Below are 22,046 nucleotides of genomic sequence, written 5' to 3' on the forward strand. Positions count from 1 at the left end.
AAACATAACTTGTGTTCATTAATAAGCAAACTGTTGCAGGGCTTCTTTAATTAGCAAAGAGACCACTTTTCCAAGCTCATTAATTCAACTGTAAGGCTAACATGCCCAGTGAGACTATCTGTCTCATCAATGTTACACTCATTACGATGAAAATTATCTATACACTTTATGAAATCAAGCTCTTGCTGAATGATGGAGTACAAGGAGACCGATTGTTGTCGAGACTTCTGTAACTGATGACTGCTGTCTGTCACTGTGCCTGCAGCAGTCTCATTTGTTTGATGTCAATTGTTTTTGACATGAGGGTAGCCAACATTTATGGTGCTGCAAATTAATGCAGCACCACGATATGACAAGAAACATGTGTACTAACATTCCTTTACCATTAGACTTATTCTCACAATTCTGCAAAAGGACATTTTAAAAACCTGGAGAATTGTATTAATTAGCATGGTAATAAAGTATAAACACAGATGTGTAGCTTGACTTTTTGTGCACTGGTTAAAGGGATAAATCAGTTTTTTAGTATTTCAATTATGTTCCCCTTACTATCTTCAATACAGTTCAAAAAGATAATAAATATTCTTCCAAAGTATATTTTAAGCACCCGGGGTTCTCTCCCAATGATACTCTTGTTGCAAACTGAAAGGCCAAGGCCCAAAAATAGTATTAAAAAAACCCACATGTGTGAATAATGTGTTTTCTAACACTTCTAAATCATTATATTTCAATTGTTAACGAAACCAGCTGAGCACCACAGATGTAGACAGTTTAAGTGTAATTCTGAAGAGTATTTGGCTCAATGTAAGTGACAAGTCAATTTCACGTGTGCGTGCGTGTGTGATTTAAGTGAAGGATGGTTTAAAGCCCGCGGGGAGCCTCCCCACAGAGATTACAGTGGTACAGTGTATGGCTGTTGTCCAGCTCGACAAGACTGGAACATTGTCTGGTATCAATTCCATCCAAGAGTAACTTTTGTGAGCCGTAACTTAGTTTAAGGTTTCTCCCGATTACATTTTTAAGCTCTCTGTCCGTAATGGGGAGGCTCACATGCTTTTTACGGTGTTGAAACGAGGCCATAGAAGCTGTCGTTGTTTAAGTAAGATCAGCAATACCACTGTGATGTCCTTTGCCTTTGCCTCCTTTGTCCTTTGACCTTTGGTCTTGGGTTGGACAAATTGTGAACAGCGCTAAACCTTTAACTTCTACAGAAACTACATTGAGGGAAAGCATGAAAATGGACAACGTTCACTGTGTCTACATAGTGAAAGATGAGGGATAAAAAGTGAGAAATGCATTCATGATGTTTTCCTGCTCAGGAATTAGTCTCAGGGTGTCTCTCTTCATCCAAAATACCAATCCTTGAATTGTTCTTATTGCCTTTGATACGTGTCGCTTTCTGACTATAATTTACGCTTTAGTGATATGCAGATGTTTGCCTGTGCCTCATTGTCTCTCTTTCTCCCCACCTTTCTCTGCCTTGGCTTCCTGCCTCTCCTCAGATTTGAACTCTCTCCTGCCCATGGCGGACTTGGAAGATTTCTTAAGCCCCCTTCCAGAGCCTTCAGCCTCAGGTAGCAAGATACCTTGTGCGATTCCAAAGCCTCTCTTGTCTACCATATCATTTTAATCCATTCTGCATGCAGAATTTACAAACCAGGTGGTGGATTGTACACTTGCAATGTCTCTGATGCTTGAAGCTTTATCTGCCATATCAGTTGACCAGACGCTTCTAATCCACTCTGCATTCAGCACTCACACACCAGCTGGTCAAAATCGTTTTGCTTTATGTGTCTTCTGTTCTCCAATGTTTATCTTAGTCTCACAAATTCTTTCTAGCATTTTTTCCCCAGGTGAATATACAGTACCTTCATTTTAAGTCTCTCCCACAAGCTGATGTCGGTGTCTTTTTTTTCTTCTGTCTTTTCTAGAGGTTTCTTTGATGACATGGTGGTTTAATTCATGCGGTGCCAGCGGCCCCCGCGGCCCGACCCAGGCCCAGTGTGACAGTACCTACAGGAACAAAAATGTCAGTGTTACTGTGGGGAAGGAAGACCCCTTGAAAGGAGTCCAAATGTGGAGGGTACCTGCTACTAACCGATACCTGTAAGTAAGCTTTAATGCTCATCTAGCTGAGCTTTAAGATGCAAATCAAGAGGAAGAGATTTTTCTGTGCCATAGACCTTTTTATTGTTCTCCAGTTGTACTCGGTGACACTTTTGTTATGAGGCATCCAAGTTTATTTTAAGTCAATCCACATATGCTGACCTGCTGCCATAAATACTCAATAACGCACAAGATCTGCAGCAGAAAGGTCCTAAGAAATGTTTACTGAAAGTGCCCAGCTGTTATAGGAAATAACTTATCCTTTTAAAAAGAAATGTGTTGTTTGTGACTAGTTTTAAAGAAAATATGTATTAACAACTAATGAACTTGAGGATGGGAGCCACAAACAGGATAGGGAAGTCAGAAATGATTGAGGTACGAACTAATGCATTGTCAGTTTTGACAATAACTAAAATATAGTTTGTCTTTATAAGAGCAGTGATTCCCATTATGTATGATGTCAGAGTTCCACTGTTGTTTACACTTGTTTACATTTTTGCAATCAATAGTTCCTATGAGCTTAGTAATTGAAGACACAAGCTGGGCTCGGTCGACAATGCAGTGGTGTATCTGCGTGCTTGGGATCTAAATTGTCCTGGCCATGCTCAGTGTAATTGATTTGTTCCCTGCCAGATCGAGACTTCAGCCAATTGGATTGTCTTTGCACAGCCAGTCATGGGACCTTCATTATCATGCTCACGACATGAAATGAGGCAACAGAAAAGTGATCATAGGATTGACAGGGTGTTGAATTACTTTGTGATGATTTTGTCATGAAGGACAGATGTGTGTACTCTAACTGGAGTGTCTGTTTGTAAGAAGACATCTTAAAACAGCAAGTGACTGTCATCTACTTTCAATCTTTAGCTGTGTGATAAGTGTATTGCAGTCCATCCATCTGGAGTGCTGTACACTTTGGAGGCAGAAAGCAATTTCTTTCAGTCACCGTATTTAAACCCCCTGTGGTGCAATGATCTCCCTCAGGATCTCTGCTTACGGAGCTGCAGGAGGGAAAGGAGCAAAAAATCACAACAAACGCAACCACGGGGTCTTCATATCTGCCATATTTCCTCTTGAGAAAGGAGACGTACTTTACATCTTGGTGGGCCATCAGGGAGAAGACGCATGCCCGGGGGTGAGTAGGGTGAACTGGAGGACTAGCTGAAAGGATTTGTGAAGTGTGTGCCGTTCCGTTGGGATTTCTTTTGCCAGGGAAAGGGGAGACAAGAAAGTGACTTGGATCAAAAAAATGATTTTGCCTGCTGGATTCATACTTCTGTGAAGACGGCTTCTTTCTCTGAAACTCAAATCTCCCTCTCCCCCGTGGTGTAGAGAAATCCCCACACCCAGAGGATCTGCCTGGGGGAGTCATCAGTGATTGAAGACAACCTCAGGGGAGAGGCCAGTGCAGAGTGGGCTGGGGGAGGAGGCGGAGGAGGAGGAGCCACCTACATCTTTAAGGTGACAGAAGATGCTTGTGTTGTTTCAGTAGTGTGTGTCCTCTCTGTGGCTTTGTTTGAAAGCTGGTGCGGATTAAGTGTACATACTGATAGTCATCTAAAATGTCTGTAGGCATATTGAAACAAATCAGCAGTGTCACTTTCTAATCCACGGGTTTAAATATAGATTGGACATACGTACACAAGGCACAAGACAAATATCCACTTGATCTCTTTTGTTTTGATCTACAATCTGTAATAAATTGGGAGCTTCCTGGGTCACGTTGCTTTACTGCTGAGACATCTTGAAGTCCTGTCAAAACTCCCTTTTCATTTGCAGTAAAACGTTGAAATGCAAATGTTCGCATGAGCACGGCCGAGCATGTTCATGGCTGAAAATGCTTCAAATGAGTGAGATTTACGGTGATGTCGTCTTGTCAGATAGAGGGAGAGGAGCTGGTGCCCTTGCTGATTGCAGCTGGCGGAGGAGGAAACGCCTACCTGGAGGACCCAGAGACCAGTCTGGACCAGATACCACTGGAGCAGTACGAAAACAGCACCATAGCTCCCAGTGCCAACGGTCGAACTGGTGCTGCAGGTAATACAGTATATAACAGGCCATACTAATACCAATGTGGATGTACTGTTTGTTTAAAGGGTTAACTCAACATTATTTTCCAAGGTTTTCAAAGATCTGATTTCTATTTCTTATTCATTTGTTGTGCTCACAACATGGAAAAACTTCTCTTTCATGTTATTCCGTATAATCCACAGAACACGCAGTCAACAGTCCTCATAGAGGCTTTTTCTTTAATCGAAAGCCGTTTCAATGATTACTTTTGACATTGAGGTCTGTATGTAATTTGGAGTAACAACAACAAGGTTTTGCTAATTTATTTAATTATTAAAAGTATTTTGGGGCATTTTATGTCTTTATAAGATAGTCGAAAAGGGACAGATGACAGTAAATGAAGGCAGAGAGATCGTGAAAGGTCCCAGTCGGAGTCGAGCCAGGAATGTTGCGGTTCATGCGTTTCTTTTTCTTTTCTTTTTTATGGCCCTTAAAATATGCACAATAGTCAATTTAGACGCTAAATGCTGGTATTTCCGTCATTTTACTGAGCTTTGTAATGGAATATGCCTTGAGATCAGGAATAATTTGTCTATTTTTTAAAAACGTGTAAACTCCACTCCCCCCAAAACAATCATTGTGAGTTGATAAAGCATCCCGTGGTGAGATCAACTGTTTTATATAAAAGCTGGAGAAGAGTTTGTTACACAGAACCATCTGAGAAGCCACCATTGGAAACTGTTTGAAAAAGGGGCAGGCACTTTAAAAAAAAAGACATCGCAGATGATTGGATGAACCAAACTCTTGCAGGATGGGGAGTCTTCATCCAGTGCTGAAGTGCTATGAGCCTCCGATGACAACAGGTTTATTTCTCTAAAAGGTAGCATAAAAACCTGCCCATGTTGGCCAGATTTGTTTGTTCTGTATACACGCGCACTCAAAGCAGCACACGTTGGTCGGCTTGTGTATAATGGGAACCATCTGGATCGTAATTTTAGCTTCCTGACAGGTTGAAGTAAGACATATATGGCAGAGGTCTCTCTTTGCTCCTGGAAACGCCTGCTGGAACGTTCTCAGTAAATCCCTTCTGACCAACAGAGTCTCAACACAGACCATCTTTTAGCTCACCAGCTTACTGCAACCTCTGTGGGTTTGCTTAGATAAAGATCTGAGTGTCAGGGGAAATATGTAGCTCTTAGTAGAGGAGGTGGATGAGTTTGTGCATTTTTGCGTGTGAACTGTGTCTGGCAGTGTTGAAACTAGTCATCCTGCCATCTCACGTTACCCTGCCTTGCATTGCAAAATTCGATAAGGCTTAGGGACTCCTGTCAGACATGTGATGCTGTGCTCATCAGCATAGATTTCAGGCCTTGATCAGCTGCTAGTTGAACCTACAGGACTTACAGGATTATTCATGGCTATAGACTGTAAATAAGAAGTGGACGTAGTCACCTTGACATCACCCAATGGTTTGCGAACTACGGATTTGAACCCTCGGGTCATCTTGGCCGTCGCGTTCTTGTTTTTAGGCCATCTTTAATTTTTGGGAACCAGAAGCAATACGAGACGGTGGAGTAAAGTATAACAGAACACTGAATAAGACATTTTTAGGTGACCATAATGTTACATTTAACTTTAATTTACATAATTAACATCATGCTGTATTGAAGAAGACTTGAAACTAGCGATAGAGACCATAAACTCATTAGTAAAATGTTTACTGAGGTAATAAATTCATTGAGAAGTTTGAAGCTTTTCTCATAGACTTCTATACAATCGGACCTAATTAACAGTGGAGTTGCCCCCTGCTGGCTGTTAGAGAGAATACAGGTTTAAGGCACTTCAGGCTTCACTTTTCAGACTCGGAGGTTGCCACTTGTTCATTGCTGGAGGGTCTCTGTCTCCATGACAAAAGTCAAATTCCAAATGTATCTACAGTGTCTATATATATATATATTTGTTTTTAAAGTGTGGATGTCAGTGACATCAGTGTGGATGGGTGTAAAGTGATAAACTAAAGGCAGAAGCAAAAAACATATCTGTTCTTGTTTATCTTTTTTGGGAGACTGAATGGCTGAAGCCTCGCTGTTAACCCTCTCATGTCCGCCCACCAGCTGCCTGTGAACATAAACACAAAAACACAAAAACACAACAAAAGCTAGTAGACAGAACAAAAGCTCCTCTTGTTTCCATGCTGTGTATCTCTAATGCTTTACTCGAGAGACTGTGCTCTTTCCTTGAAAAGAATCTCGGCTTGTCTAGGCAACTACAAATTCATAGGCGGAGACTTCACCAGCCAACTAGGTGCTGAGGTAGCAAAGGAACAATCTTCTTTATTTCACCAACACATTTATGAGCACGGCCTTCATCAGGGTCATGTACAGAATGTGTAAGTTACAACAAAATCAAACGGCAAAAACAATAATAGTATTTAAAACTGATAATAGTTAAAAACTACAAAACCTTTATTAAATATAACTACTATAAAAAACTCTTATGCTGAAGTCTTCAATATTTCCCCTTGGTTGTTATCTTGTGAGGTTGTAAATTCAAAAAAGCCTCTTTTAGGATGTTTATATATCTGGGAAAAAAAATCTTTCTCTTTAGCTCTAAGCATAGATTTTTTATTAAATATGTATAATATAGTAGTTTAATTAATCAAATGTATGATATAATATGAATGATGATGATTATATTTCATCCATATTATTCATCATACTACTTCATCAACACGTATAATAAAATACTGTTTAATTGTGTGCTTGTTTCGTGTTTGTGTCCCTGAAGGTGGAGGTGGAGGCTGGAAAGACAGTCCCAGTCCTCACCCGAGGGCAGGAAAGTCTCTGGTAGAGGGGGCAGAGGGGGGCTTCTCGTGTCCACTTGCCATGTCCAAGCTCAGCTGGTCCACCTTCGGGGGATTTGGAGGTGGAGGTGGGGCCTGCACTGCCGGAGGTGGAGGAGGAGGTTACAGAGGTAACAGTCAGTCCTTTAAACTCTAATCACTTTTAAGTTTTCTTTTTGACTGTTACGTCACTTACGTCAGTTTATTAGTTTGTTGCCATGGTAGTCATACATAATAATTATATATTTTCAGTTTGTTTATTTCTATACTTTGTGACAGAACAGCTTGTCAGAACCAGCACGATGGAGGATGTTAATAGTAAGATCCAATATGATCTCACAATCTTTCAGCTTTCTGTCACTGAGGAAAGAAACGAAGGGTGCCGTGCAGCATTGTGTTATTTAGTTTAAGTGTTCAGCTGTCATATTTGGGTTTGGTTTTGAAATATTCTTTAATAGTGACTGATGGGAGAGTTGACAACATACATTTTGTGGCAGGAGGTGACGCCATGCTGACAGATGAGATCACAGCCGACGGACAGAATGGAATCTCATTCATTCATCCGATGGGAGAGATTTTCCTTCAGCCTCTGGCAGGTGAGACTGACATCATTGTATAATGTTATGAATGACAGTGAAGCTCATAAATCTGATACCAAGAGTGGAGTAGTGACAACAGAGAGAGGAGAGGAGAGAACATGCTGTGGGAAACTGTTGAAAAACTATTAACTGGACCTGGATTAAACCAGAATAGAATAGAGTAAAGTAGACTAGGTCAGCGTAGAAACTAATTGAATAGAGTCGAGTGGAATAGAGCTCAAACTCCATCCGCTAATGAAGACCATGTAATGCAGTAAAAAAATAAGTCAAGTAGATCCGAGTTAAGTAGAAGGGAGAAGGAGAGAGAAGACATTTCATCAGCTGGACTGTGGTAAATAATTAAAAGACCTGGAAAAAAGCTAGCAAATGTCATCCACTGATGAAGGCTGTGAGATGTAGCTGAAATAGAAGAACACTGGAGTAAACTTCATCTACAGATGAGGATGGTTAGACACAAAAAAGCTAGTAAGTGTACGTTGGGTGAGGAGTGTTTTGTCAAACTACAGTAGAGGAGATAAATAACTGACATCGCTAGATAGAAGAATCTTGGTGTTATCATAGACTCAGATCTAAGCTTTTAATCCCACATAAACAAGGTGACAAAAACATCATTCTTCCACCTTAGAAATATAGCTAAAATCCGACAATTTATAAGTCAAAAGGATGCTGAAAAACGAATCCATGCTTTCATCTCAAGCCGACTCGATTACTGTAATGCACTCTTTACCGGCCTCCCAAACAAAACAACGGAGAGACTTCAGCTCATCCAGAACGCTGCAGCGAGACTGCTGACTAGAACTGAGAGGAGAGACCACATCAGTCCAGTGTTAGCCGCTCTACACTGGCTTCCAGTAACTTTTAGAATTGACTTTAAGGTCCTCCTTCTTGTATACAAAGCCCTAAACGGAACCGCACCAAGTTACACTGCCAACTCTCTAATAAGCTATGTGCCCCCAAGAACATCACGATCATCCACTGCTGGTTTATTAAATGTTCCCAGAAACATCCAAAAGAAAACTGGGGATGCAGCCTTTTGCAATTATGCACCAAAGCTATGGAACACTTTACCTGCATATATTAGGGAGGCAAGCTCGCTCAGTATCTTCAACAGTAAGCTAAAAACATATCTCTTTACTTTAGCCTTTTAATAGTGATATTTTATATCTCTTTATCTTAGCCTTTTAATGGTGATATTTTATATCTCTTAACTTTAGCCTTTTAATGGTGATATTTTATATATCTTTACTTTAGCCTTTTAATAGTGATATTTTATATCTCTTTATCTTAGCCTTTTAATGGTGCCACTTTAAACTAATTTAAATGATTTCATAATGTTTTCCTATGCCTGGTTTAACATTGAATGTTTAAAGGTAACTGAGATAAATTTCAGAGTGAGTATTTTTGAAAATCCTGAGATCAAATAGACTGTGTTACCACGGGAACAAGAGGAAGTTTCTCAGATAAATGTGTATTGGAGAAAAACTGGCTTTAACCGAAGGGAGTAAACCAGTTGAAAGGCCACAGGGGCCCATTGTTGATCTCATGCTTTCAAAATGTGGCACTGATAGTTTAAAACAATTACAAGAATGGTGTGATGAATGTGATTTCCCGGCAGTAGGGTCGTTAAGTACGGCACAGATACGGAAACTAGGCATGAATTCCAATGTTATTTTATACTATTTAAATTCTGCTATTTTATACTATTTTAATTCTGCTATTTTATAATGGTACTTCAGACTCATTTACATCAACACTGTGATTATTGTACTGTGAATGCTCTTATTCTGTCTAATCTTGTACTAATTGTTATGTATTTGCTGTGAAGCACTTTGGGCTGCAATTCTTGTATGAAAGGTGCTATACAAATAAATCTTATTATTATTATTATTATTATTATTATTATTATTATTATTATTAACAGAAAAATAAAATAAAGACCAACAACAATAATGACAAATGAAGACAAAGTCAAGAAATTATTTAAAGAAATGAAATAGAAAAAATTATGTGATTATTTGTGTAGTTTCTTACACTATTAAATGTGAAGAAAAATGACACTAGTTAATATTCAGCCTGCATTTAGTTTTTTGCAGTAGGAATATGAAAATGCAAGGATCTCTTTGGAGTTATATAAGATAGAGTTGCATCACTACTGTAGAGTCACTCCAGGAGCAGATAACATTAAACATGGTAAAAACACACTGTGAAGATTACATCCAGAGAGTGTGTGTGTGTGTGTGTGTGTGTGTGTGTGTGTGTGTGTGTGTGTGTGTGTGTGTGTGTGTGTGTGTGTGTGTGTGTGTGTGTGTGTTGTGTCTGTGTGTCTATGTGTCTATGTGTCTATGTGTCCATGTGCCAACTATCTGTCTGAACATCCAGGCCTACACGCTCACACATGCACATAGATATACTGTATGTGATAGATGTATTTTTTTGTGAGACTACCATCTGATTCTCATTATTTAGCGGGAGGAAGAGGAAGGAAGTTAACTAATTCACAGCCTCATGTAGTTTGTTGCCTCCCCTCCCTTCTCATGTGAAAGACGCTGTTGTTGCTGCTGTGTGTGCTGTCGTCGCTCTCGAACACAGTGGCTGCCTCTGCAGTGCTCCGACATGAAACTCATTCAAAGGGAGATCTAAACAAAGAGATTAACTTAAATGGTTATTACTGAATTTATGATATATTTCTGTAATGTAGTTAAATCCTCCCGTCTTTAAGTGAAGGATGAGGTTTGGAGCTCTGAAAAGGTCACAGATTACAGTTGAGAGTAATTTAATAATGGACACATTTTATTACAAGCACATACTATTTTACACAAATACAGACATTTGACAATTACACAACATGTAATGCGTTCATAGATTAAAGTGTGTTTCTATATATGAACATATGTGTGTGTATGTATATGTATATATATATATATATACACATATATATTCCCGCTGTTCGGAGTTGTATCCTCATGATTGTTTGCACTTATTGTACGTCGCTTTGGACAAAAGCGTCAGCTAAATGAACTGTAATGTGATGTAATGCACACAACTAATTTCCCTTAAACAGCTGGGCACTGTAGTTTTTAGTGAACGTTACTCAAACAGGAGTAAATAGTGTATTTGTTGGGGACTATTTTCAGCCACGGATTTGGTGCCCTAGCAAGTATTTGCAGCATGCGTGAAATAAACTACAGCGGCCATGTTCATTGTTATTAAGGAAAATCTCACCCAGTGCATCTGTGTGGCTCAATGTTTTGTTTTTAATATATTTCTGACAACATTTTAGTTTGATGGCACCGAGGAATAAGCTATGAAGCATCAGGCTTTGGCTGCACACACACATTTCTTCAATTCATTTGTTGACAAAGAGAAACGTATAGCATGTCACCTGACCTTGTTGGAGCATCCTGCAGACATTGTGATCGACCTCTCTAACAAACTGCCTGCTGTTTGTGTTTCTTAGCATTGCTGTTTATGTGTATGTACATTGTTCCTTGTAGCCATGGAGAGTCACGGCGAGTGTGAGATCAAGGTGCAGCTGAACTGCAGCCACTGTCAAACGCAGAGCTGCAAACGCGACGAGGATACTCACCTCATCCTCTGTCTCTGCGACGACGACGATGAAGTCCTGGCCAGCGACAACGTCAAATGCGTCGGCACCCTAGGTAAATATATCACCCCCAACAAACACTTGGAAGTTGACCATAATGTATTATGCTTATTTTAATGTTTTAATCCCTCAAAATGATATCCAATGTAAACACAAAGCATCGGAATCATTTTTACTGTTTTACTTTTTGAAGTTTATTAATCGAGCGTCGTCTCTCCCAGCAGCTCCTCAAGGTACGACTCTGCAGGCCCAGATGTCGACAGCTTTAATCCTGGCAGTCGTGGTCTCCACCATCGCGAGCGGCATCGCGCTGATCTGCACTGGCGTCATCCTCAGTAAGAGACTCTTCCAGTTCTGTGTGCAGTCTGTGCCCTCCACCTTCCACCGGCTGTGAGTGAGCACAGCTGGACTAACAGATGCTTCCAGATGTTGCTGACAGCAGAAACAGGAACACCTTTTTGAAGTGTTGGTTTAAATGCCCTCCTCTGGCTGTGCACCGGATGATTAAGGGAGCGGTGGGAAAGATAGGGCTCTGAATGAAATGTTGCTGAGGCACATATGGACACTTTTATTACAAGCACTTATTTCAGGTGACTCTTCGTTTTGCTTCCTGTACGACTTTGTTTGTGCTAAAGAGTGTGAAGGAAGATTATACGGTAGACGAGCGGTGAGATAATACATATGATATGATATGTTGTATTTATTGCCAACAGTACAGTTGCTTTTACAGAAGCACAAAACGGTAGATGTGCTGTAAGCATCTCCCTGTATGACTTAAATATATTTACAAAAAACATCAGTGGCTATAAGAAGGGCAAGCATAAAGGTTTCACATTTAGTTTCTCTCAGCTGGAGATGTGTACTGAGTGAGATTAGACGGCAGCAAATGTCAGACGTTATGATTCCGTGGCTGGATCATGATTATAAGACATTACATAACAATATGGGAATATAGACAACGGTGATATACAATAAGCCTTCCAGTCAGTTTGGGAAGCACACAGTTTATCTTAACCCACGGGCATTGACTCTCTGTGATACTAGGATATAGCAAAAAGACTTGAGTTGTGATGCAGCGAAAGGCTATTTACACAAAGAGCATTTGTTGTTTCATGAAGAGATGACCAGATTTGTTCGATTTTTGTAATCTGAGACAATCGGAGAGTCAGACATGCTGTAAAATGCTTAACTGAAGGTTCTTGCACAAATAAACCGCTTAAAATAGGAATAATTAGGGAATTAACAATTAACCACTCAGTGGCAATAACACTCTAGGAAAGAGAAATAAAAACAGCTGAGGAAGTAAAGTACAACCACAATGTAATATTTAATATTATGATTCTCACATTACCTAATGCTACTAATGTTGCATTATTATATATCTTTGTCTAAAAAGCTGCTATGCAATATATACTATTTAATGTCGACTTATTTACTAAATCTAGCTTTATAACCGCAGACACTTAATATAAATACAGTTTGTATACATACGCAGTCGTTCTGCAATAATATAGGACAGTGAGGGATTAAACAGCAAATAAAACTTTTTGCACCTTTGTCACCTTTTTGACAACCATCGGCTGCAGATAATTAGGAAGGGAACCCTTCAACCCACTAATCCTCCACCAAGTTCTGGTGTTTGAATACAGCAGATTCTGCCGTCCTCCCGATGACCTCAGTGAAAGTGCTGAATATTAAGTGAAGCTCGACAGTGGAAGACGCGCTCTTCCTTTCCCACAGTCAGTTTTGGTGAATTTAAACCTTTTCCTAAGGGCCTCTGGAGAAATCTGCACAGCAGTGACTTCCTGTAAAAATATCAATCACATGTTCAGCTCTCGGGGCTCGGGGCTCCTTCGCTGTCAATAAAACCAGGCACGGCGAAAGCAGTTTGGAGTCTGACTGGGAAAATACATAAAATAAACCCCCTGTAAGGAAAGTAATAAATTAAGATTAAAGGCGCAAGGAGGGGGGGAGGGGGGGGGGGTTTATCCTTTGGCAGTGAGACCTGAACATTGTCATGTTAGTTTTCCGCCAACTCGAAATTTTTCATCATATGATATGTATTAGTTTTAGATACTAATGTAAATGTATGAAATGCACATAGGAACAAAATCCAGAGAATACATTGGTTCTTCAAAATACCTTTTTGGAGCACATGGGCAACAATTTTTACATGGCAATTATATTTTAGAAATCAGATAAATGGTATTTTCAGATAAGAGACAAAGTTCTGAACACAGAAAACAGATGAAAATGTTTGTATGTGAAACAGAAATGCAAAAGGTTTGAGTGTCGTTAGCGAAACATAGATTCATTCTGTGTAATCAGTGTATCGGACCGATATTAAATGCAGATAAGATGGTTGTTCTGCTCATTATAACCAGTCATGCTGTGGAGTGTAACTGCATGACATCATACTCCTACAATTACCAGACAAGTGCAAGCTAAGCTGTCTTCTATGCACAACTTTGTTTTTAATGAAAAATGAACAAGCTATTTAGTGTGACTTTCTCACTAACTGCACTGTGTGTAATTGTGTGAATTTGCAAGTGAATAAATCAAATACTAAAACAAAAACATGACATTTGTGAAATTACATACATGTTGCTTCTCGTTGCAAAAAGCACACCTACACTCACCCTTCAGGTTAACAGTGTCTCTTCACCTGAGCTCTCCCCCATGCAGGGAGGTAGTCTGTTTGCTGGGCACCCCATCTCCTTTCCCTCCTCCTCCTCCTCCTCCTCCTCCTCCTCCTCCTCCTCCTCCTCCGTTCCCTCATCCTCCTCCTCAACCCACCCCTCATCCCAAACCCTACTGAATCCCTAGCATCTGCACCGGGCGATGGCTCGACGGCACCTCTTACCTGCACGCAACGCCCCCTCCCTGGCAGACTACCAACCTGCATCGGGGACGTGGTCTGCCTCCATGCCTGGTGAGTCCAAACTCACTGGCACAGACAGTCTAGGAGCAGTAACCAAGGAGAGGACTCCCCACATGCATCCCGCAAAACATTGTGTTTGTGTGTGGAAGGATTCGTCTTCTTAAAGGGCCACGCCAATTGTCCACATCAATCTGGCTGTCTGTGAACCAGACAAACGGTCTCACTTGTTTTCCCCACTGGCCCTAAGAATGTTGTTTTTACATCGATAAGCATCAACTGCTGAGAAGCGGTTTGACCCCTCCTTGTGTTACCGCTCCTACAGTTAGCAGATAGTAAGGAAGTTGCAAGGGTGGGGTCCACTTAGTGTTGTGATTTGTTACTTTCTGAGACTCTAAAGTAAAATAAGTCGGTGTTGTCTTTTGTCTTTAGTGTGGTACCGCAGGAAGAACGACCTGCACGCAGTGAGGGGGCGTCTGCAGAGTCCAGAGTACAAGCTGAGCAAGATCCGCTCCTCCACCATCATGACGGACTACAACCCCAACTACTGCTTTGCAGGGAAGGCCGCCTCACTCAATGAACTGAAGGAAGTACCGCGCAAGAACATAACACTTCTCAGGTACAGCACACCTGGACACGATATCAAAATCCGCCCATACTCACAGCACACAGTGTCTTTTTCTACTGGTGTTTTCACTTCAGCTGTTGTATCTTTCACCTTGTTTTTTCAGGGCTCTCGGCCATGGTGCATTTGGTGAAGTCTATGAAGGACAAATTCTGGGGATTAGCAGTGACAACAGCCCCATGCAGGTGGCCATAAAGGTCAGCACGCACTCTGTAAGACGCATGAGGACAAGTTGCACCTAAATGTCAGATGATAGCACCTCAGCGGGACTTGTGTTCATCACACATAATTAACTCAACAACATCCCACAGGGGGGCTTCTTCCTCCTGGATCTAAAGGTCACACACGCATGAAGAGTTTATAAAGACAAGGTTTTCATAACGCGTTTATTTAGTGAAGGGTTATGTGCTTTAATTACTACCTAATATGTGTAATGGGATGAATTGTTGTGTGAAAAAATCTGTATATTGCAAAAATGAAATCATGTACTGCACGACTGCACAGAACAATCAATGCCCTCAGATCACTCGGCTCAAAAACGTTCACAAGGTTAAAAAAGGTAACGCTGAGTGAGCGCCACAAAGTTTCGGCTTTTCAGTAGTCTGCTGATTGGGTCTAATGATTTCTTTCCTCTTGACAATGGCACACACACACACACACACACACACACACACACACACACACACACACACACACCTTAAACTGCTTCTCTGATTCTTTCTGCTCCACAGACTCTTCCAGAGATCTGCTCTGAACAGGATGAAATGGATTTCCTGATGGAGGCTCTTATTATGAGGTGCAACGCCACACTGAAGTTCACACATTGATTCATCCAATGCATCCTTCTTACAGCACACCTGACCTGTGTAAAGCAGCAATGTGCTGGCATCTGAGTTGGAGGAGAGCTGGAGCGAGATGTGTAACTCACTTAAAAACAAACCCCTACTATAATGACACATTATAGCATTATGGCATTTCTTATAATTAGCTAGTCATTTCCACTTCAACTCTCAGTTGTTTGAGAGGCTACATAAAGGAAGGACAATCGTGTCTGCAGGGATATTTTTGATCTTAGGAAAATAACTGTAATGCAGATAACTTAATTGTAGTTTAGGACCTGTCATCTGTGTGGTGTTAATTGGTAAGTGCCGGTAACTAGCCTAATTCCCAAACATCTGTTCGGCATTTTTGCTTTAAACGTGATGTTTTTTAGAAAGACGAGACTTGATCCAGAACAAAAGAGTATAGTTTCATTCTCTCTAAGTCATAGGTCTTCAACAGGGATCGATCACGATGTCTGCGACCCCCAGGGGGTCCGCGGAGGTATTGCAGGGGGGTCGCAAAATTGTTTGTAGATAAAGCAATTTCCCTTGGCCTGAAAAACATTGAAGACCCCTGCTCTAAATAATAGAGCTGAGATCACACACTGAGATACGGTCATCAGGTCACATGTTCTTTGTCTGAAGCTCTAAAGAAGCATCCTTTTCTCTCCCATTAGATTTGAGCAGGAAGTGAAGCATCATCTTGTCAGATCCTTTTAGACTTCCCTGTGTGGTTCTTTTTTCATTGGTCCTAAAGTTTAAACTGTGAAAAAGATACCACCCTGACAACCCTGATGAAGCCTGTCAGCAAAGATGTATAGATGAGTCCCTTCTTACATTATCACATTAGAATCTTCTACGCTGACAATTATGTCCCTGTGCACTCACAAATCTTCACATGCAGGCTGGTTAAAGAATTAGTTTTGTAGACTTGTATCATTGATAAAATTCCATAAATTTCAAGGAGATCAGAGACGCATTTGACAATATTTGTTGTGTCTCCTAAGTGAGTGCCAAAGATTTGTTCATTTTATTGTTCTATATATTGTAAGGTTTTATTACATAAACATTTTTTATAAAGCAACCTTTAGCCTTCATTAACTACATGTTACGATACATTTTTAAAACGCATCAAATGACTGTTAAAAACATTCTAAGTATACAGTTTTGCCCCAGCTAAAGAGTAAGAGATTGAAAGATTTGTCGCTGTAGTTTTAAAAAATGTGTTGAGATGTACTTAAGGGTCACAAAGTCAAGTTGTTATTAAAACTCTTTAACAAAGTGTGCACCAGCACCCGTCTTCTCTCTTTCCCTTTCTCTCATCTACATTCTCAAACCTTTTTCTTTTTCCTGTCCAGTATGCAAATACGTTAACACACTGCACATATTATATGATTAACACACACGGGTACAGGCCTGCTAACGCAAGCGTTGTTCACTGCTTGTCCACGCAGCAAGTTCAGCCATGACAACATCGTGCGCTGCATCGGCGTCAGTCTGAACATCCTGCCACGTTTCATCCTGCTGGAGCTGATGACCGGAGGAGACATGAAGAGCTTCCTGAGACAGAACAGGCCACGAGCTGTACGTCTGTACTCCACCTTTGTGTGTGTGTGTGTGTGTGTGTGTGTGTGTGTGTGTGTGTGTGTGGTTTGTGTGGTACATTAAACTGAGCTGTCCTGTATCCAGGGACAGACGTCTTTTCTCACCATGCGGGAGCTCCTGCAGATGGCCCGAGACATCGCCTTCGGCTGTCGCTACCTGGAGGAGAACCACTTCATACACAGGTTCAAATCCACACGCAGTCCTGACTGACTTTGGGGCTTTCAGAATGTCTCTTCTGCTGCAACAAAAACACTGGAGTGTGTATCATAGCATTAGGCCTCCTTACATCCAGGAATTTATTGGTTTTTTTTTTAAATCAAGACCAAAATGATGGTGGTGATTTCCTAATTTATATATTTATATATATATATATATATATATATATATATACACTGGGACAGACTGTTGCATAATCAGACGCACAATTGATACATTTTCTGACCTTTTTTTGCGATAAGTGGTCAATATTTTCTTGCAGCAGGGAACACGGCAACTTTTATGTGAATGTAAATCCAGATGAAAGCTGGTTCATACAAATCTTTATATCAATCTCGCTTTTTAAAATGTGGCTACTTGTAAATCACAAACTATGAGCCTTACTTCTCGTACTGTAAATGAATATGGGTGGGTTAGAGAGTTTAGTGCCATCGTGAAGCTACGTTTTCTAACAGATCGTGTGTTTTTCAGAGACATTGCTGCTAGAAATTGCCTGCTCACCTGCCCCGGACCAGACAGAGTGGCCAAAATTGGAGACTTTGGAATGGCACGAGACATATACAGGTTTGTATGCTGAATCTGCATCATCACACACATGCACGGCAGTCCACATAAAAGCAGACAGGATGACTTACGACGATGTCTCTCGAGGGAGCGGGAGTCCGGGCAGCTCTGGGCTCATGTGGTAAATGGGACACCGGTTGAAAAGCTAACTGATTATCCTCCGCTGGGGCCGGATTTTAAAATGTACTTACAGGGTTCACGGCCTTGTGGTATTTACCTCATCTTTTCAGCTGGTGATAAATGGATTTTCCTACATCTGATTAATTTTTTTCTTTTCTCAGAGCCAGCTATTACAGGAAAGGTGGTCGTGCCATGCTGCCAGTTAAATGGATGCCACCGGAGGCCTTCATGGAGGGAATCTTCACCTGCAAGACGGATACATGGTATGAATACTAAACACATACAACAAGTAGTAAGTAAGAATCTACAAACAGAAACTGTTCTCAATCACACTTTCCTTTTTAACTTTATTCAAGACGTCTTCTTAAAGTGACTTTAAACTGACACAAATATGTAGGCCTTTGATAAATGAATGAATGTCATGTGTTCATGCTCATTTCTGTCTCTTCACATACATATTATTCAAACATCCTAATAGACATTGTGCATTAGTACTTGTTTCTGGACAGCTAATACCAGATGTTGATAGCTCAGCTCAACGGAGAACTCAACAACTGTAAGAGCAGTTTATCAAGGGAACGTTTTACCGAGACAGAAGAGCATCTGTATTCAAGACACAGCGGCGACTGAACAAAGAACACAGTGAGGGGCCGTGTTCAAAGTACTTTTGACAAAGAAGTCAAATATTTAGCACGGGCCAAGCAATGTCAACATTTCACTTTTGAAGGGTGGAAGAAATGTTTACAGATCTGAACTTTTATAGCTGTAATCAGAATTTTTATTTGGTAGAGTTATACAGCAGTGCATAAAACTTGGTGGTTTGACCACAGAGAAGTTTAGTTATGTGCTGATGAGGCACATTTTTCCTCTTGCTTAACCAATTTGTGCATGCAACTGAAAATTTGAATTTCCTTTGGTGGAAGTGACCTCTGGGCTTAACAAATCTGAAGACTTTTTAAATCGATCAAACCGTTTGGCAGACAAGTAAGATTTAGTTTAGTCTTTGGCCACATTGGACTACTGTCACGTGTGCCCAAAGACATGATATGATAAGAACATGGCTGTATCTCACACGGGAGCACAATCAATTATTTGGTATCTGTGAACTCAAAGGAAGTTGAATATCAAAGATATGCACACAGCTGCAGTGTAAAAGATATATTCCATAGGGAAGACTTTTTATAAACACAATGTAACTTTGACTATTGATTAAAGTAGGATTTTACTTGTCATCTAAGTTGTAAATCTCTCTTGTACTGGTAAATACTTAGTCTTTGACCACAAAAGGGTTAAAGTCATTATCTAGTAGGGTAGTGACTCGGGGAGTAACTCCGCACCAGTCGAACAATGTGTTGTAAAGTCACAGTTCACCATTTGAGATGTTCCAACAGATAAAAAGAAATATTGTAGAGTTGATATCAGACAAAATAAAACAATTATATAATCTAGTCCAATCAATATCATTTACCTAAAAATAGTATTTGCTTTTATAAATGTTAAAAGCAGTGCTTTCAAATCTTTGGACCCTGCCTGTATTTAATTTAAAAGATAGAAAACTGTAACTGCGGATAAGAACTTGGGCCAAAATAACACTTTAGGCCACAAACATTCATTTTTATCAAGGATGAAACCACACTAAATACTTTGTACGTAGATGCAAAGGACGTGAAAGCAACACCTGCTTCCAACTAGTGAATGACATTCTGTGTCTGAGGAGAACAGGCAGAGTTCAACATGTGGTTCACTGATGGAGTGAACAGCTGGTCTGTCTCTCCCCCTGCAGGTCCTTTGGAGTGCTGCTGTGGGAGATCCTCTCTCTGGGTTACATGCCGTATCCCTGTAAGACCAACCAAGAGGTGCTGGAGTTTGTCACCAGTGGAGGCAGGATGGATCCTCCTAAGAGCTGCCCGGGGCCTGTGTGAGTACTGGCAGGAAATGAGCCTGGAGTAAAGTTGAAGCGGAGCACAGCTGGGATGATTTTAATCATGACTTTAGAGATAATAGCATACCTGTATATCCTGAAATGTGGAATTGATTTGAACTTTCCAAGTGTTCTGTCCTTTTTTCTTCTCATAAGTACAGAGGAGTATTAGGGCAATGTATAAGGAAAAAAAGATGAGGAAGATTTCATTTTATTTTGTGGATAAAGTCGAAATGTCGAGAATAAAGTCAAATTTGTATAGTATATGCAATAACTTTGTTTATTTATTTATTCTTTCTTTCGACTTTTTTCTCAAAATGCTAAATAAATTCATTTTGTTCCCATTATGCCTTGCCCGAATACTCTACCATATAAAAGTTATTTATGAGCAGAACATTATTATGTTATGATAATACCATTTGTACAACATACAGCTTAAACAATATATACGAAATGTCTTTCTTCTTCCTCCTTCTGTTTTTACTTTCATGTGTCATTATTACTCTTTACTCCTTCTATTTTTATTTATTATTTAATTGTTATGTCTTTGTAAAGCACTTTGTAACTTGTTTTTCAAAAGTTCTATATGAATAAAGTTATTATAATATCTGTTTGTATGTAGCTACCGGGTCATGACCCAGTGTTGGCAGCACTGTCCCGAGCACCGGCCCAACTTTTCTACAATCCTGGAGAGAATGAACTACTGCTCTCAGGTATGCTTAATCACACCTGTCTGTGCATATACATGTTATATGTATTTGCTTTTCCTTCTGTTTTTTTGTTTTTTAATTACCTTTGTCCTCCACTGCTCTCTATCAGGACCCAGATGTGATCAACACACCCCTACCTGTGGAATATTCCCCCACCACAGAGGATGACGGTGGCACAATAATCCATCCCTCTGACCACACCTCCACCAGCCTCACTCCACTCCTGGTGTCCCATCCTGTTTCCCAGGCTTCCTCCCCCCAGCTGGGTCTCTCATCTCTGGGCCTGGGTCCAACCCCTCTTCCCCCACAGCCTACCAAACCCCGTCTACTCCTCCAGAAGACCCAACCCGTCCACCACAAGGTGACATCCTTCCGTGAGGCTCTGGAGCCGTCCTGGGCTGAGCCTGTTCCCGCCCCTGGGTTGTCAGCAGGAGGCCACTGGCTTCACCCCGAGCCGCCTCATCACCGACCTTGCTCCAGAAACGGCTCCTCCTCAGGGAGCCAGAGGCTGAAGAACAAGACAAAGAACCTGTGGAACCCCACATATGGATCCTGGGTTTTGGAAAACTTGCGGGGGAAGAAAACACTCGCTCACACTCAGTCCATGCCACTCTCAAGCTCCGCGTCCTCCACCTCCAACACTCCGGCCTTAGAGAGCAACGAGGCTGGGTGCGACCTCAGCCCTTCCTCGACTCCGTCCCCATCCTGCCAGGCTCAAGCTGCCCCGAGCACGTCCTCCCATAAGACCCCAACAGGTGGCACCAAAAAAGCAGTTATGGACCTGGCTAAGCTGCAGAGCTTCCCCTGTGGCAACGTCAACTATGCCTACGATGAGCAAAGTTACGAGGCGGAGAGCTTAACCCTAGTTATGCCCAAAGCCCCAGAAGCCATCACAAACACCAGCTCTGCCCCAAGTGTCTCCTCGGGGACAAGCCTGGGCCAGCCGTTAGGCCTCCCTACCTCCTCATCCTGCATGCCCAAGCTGCTGCTGAAGCGCCACGCCAGCTACGGACACGAGGACGTGAGGAGACACACCAAAGCTGAGAAACCCACACGTGACCGAGACTCTGGCTTCTCTCTGTCTGAAGACCTCAGCGTTACCCCTATCTGAGAGACGGCTCACTCACTGTAACAGGGATTTAGATTGATATGAAAATGAAATGTCCCTCGGAGCTCCTTTTCTCACCAACAGACCACAGACTAGAGTTCTGAATTTCTGGAACAAAAAGCATCACGAGGGCTCCGTCACGGTCTGAGAGCCACAACATCAAAATATTTGAGCTCCTGGAATGCTGGAAAACACAAAGATGCCTCTGCACTGTGACACGGAGACGCCAACACTGGACCTCTGGTACACTGGTAGCTGAAACACTGGACGACACGCAGCCATGCGCTTTCTCAATGGTCACATTAAATAACTGCTGT

The 22,046-nt window shown here is 41.3% G+C and overlaps 1 protein-coding gene across 1 annotated transcript in view; it reads left to right on the top strand.

The window, feature by feature from the left end:
• ltk (leukocyte receptor tyrosine kinase) overlaps positions 1–22,046 on the top strand; it is a 49,885-nt gene extending 27,839 nt beyond the window's left edge. Inside the window, 19 exon segments of the mRNA XM_029461400.1 lie at positions 1,503–1,574; positions 1,932–2,106; positions 3,091–3,241; positions 3,439–3,567; positions 3,987–4,143; positions 6,904–7,089; positions 7,456–7,554; positions 11,052–11,216; positions 11,386–11,496; positions 14,472–14,658; positions 14,771–14,861; positions 15,396–15,460; positions 16,940–17,069; positions 17,175–17,272; positions 17,778–17,870; positions 18,152–18,253; positions 19,774–19,908; positions 20,534–20,624; positions 20,731–22,046. Coding sequence (XP_029317260.1) covers positions 1,503–1,574; positions 1,932–2,106; positions 3,091–3,241; positions 3,439–3,567; positions 3,987–4,143; positions 6,904–7,089; positions 7,456–7,554; positions 11,052–11,216; positions 11,386–11,496; positions 14,472–14,658; positions 14,771–14,861; positions 15,396–15,460; positions 16,940–17,069; positions 17,175–17,272; positions 17,778–17,870; positions 18,152–18,253; positions 19,774–19,908; positions 20,534–20,624; positions 20,731–21,732 — 3,239 coding nt within the window. The 3' untranslated portion in view covers positions 21,733–22,046.

Source organism: Cottoperca gobio, chromosome 22 (genome assembly GCF_900634415.1).
Source record: "Cottoperca gobio chromosome 22, fCotGob3.1, whole genome shotgun sequence".
Classification (NCBI taxonomy): Eukaryota; Metazoa; Chordata; class Actinopteri; order Perciformes; family Bovichtidae; genus Cottoperca; species Cottoperca gobio.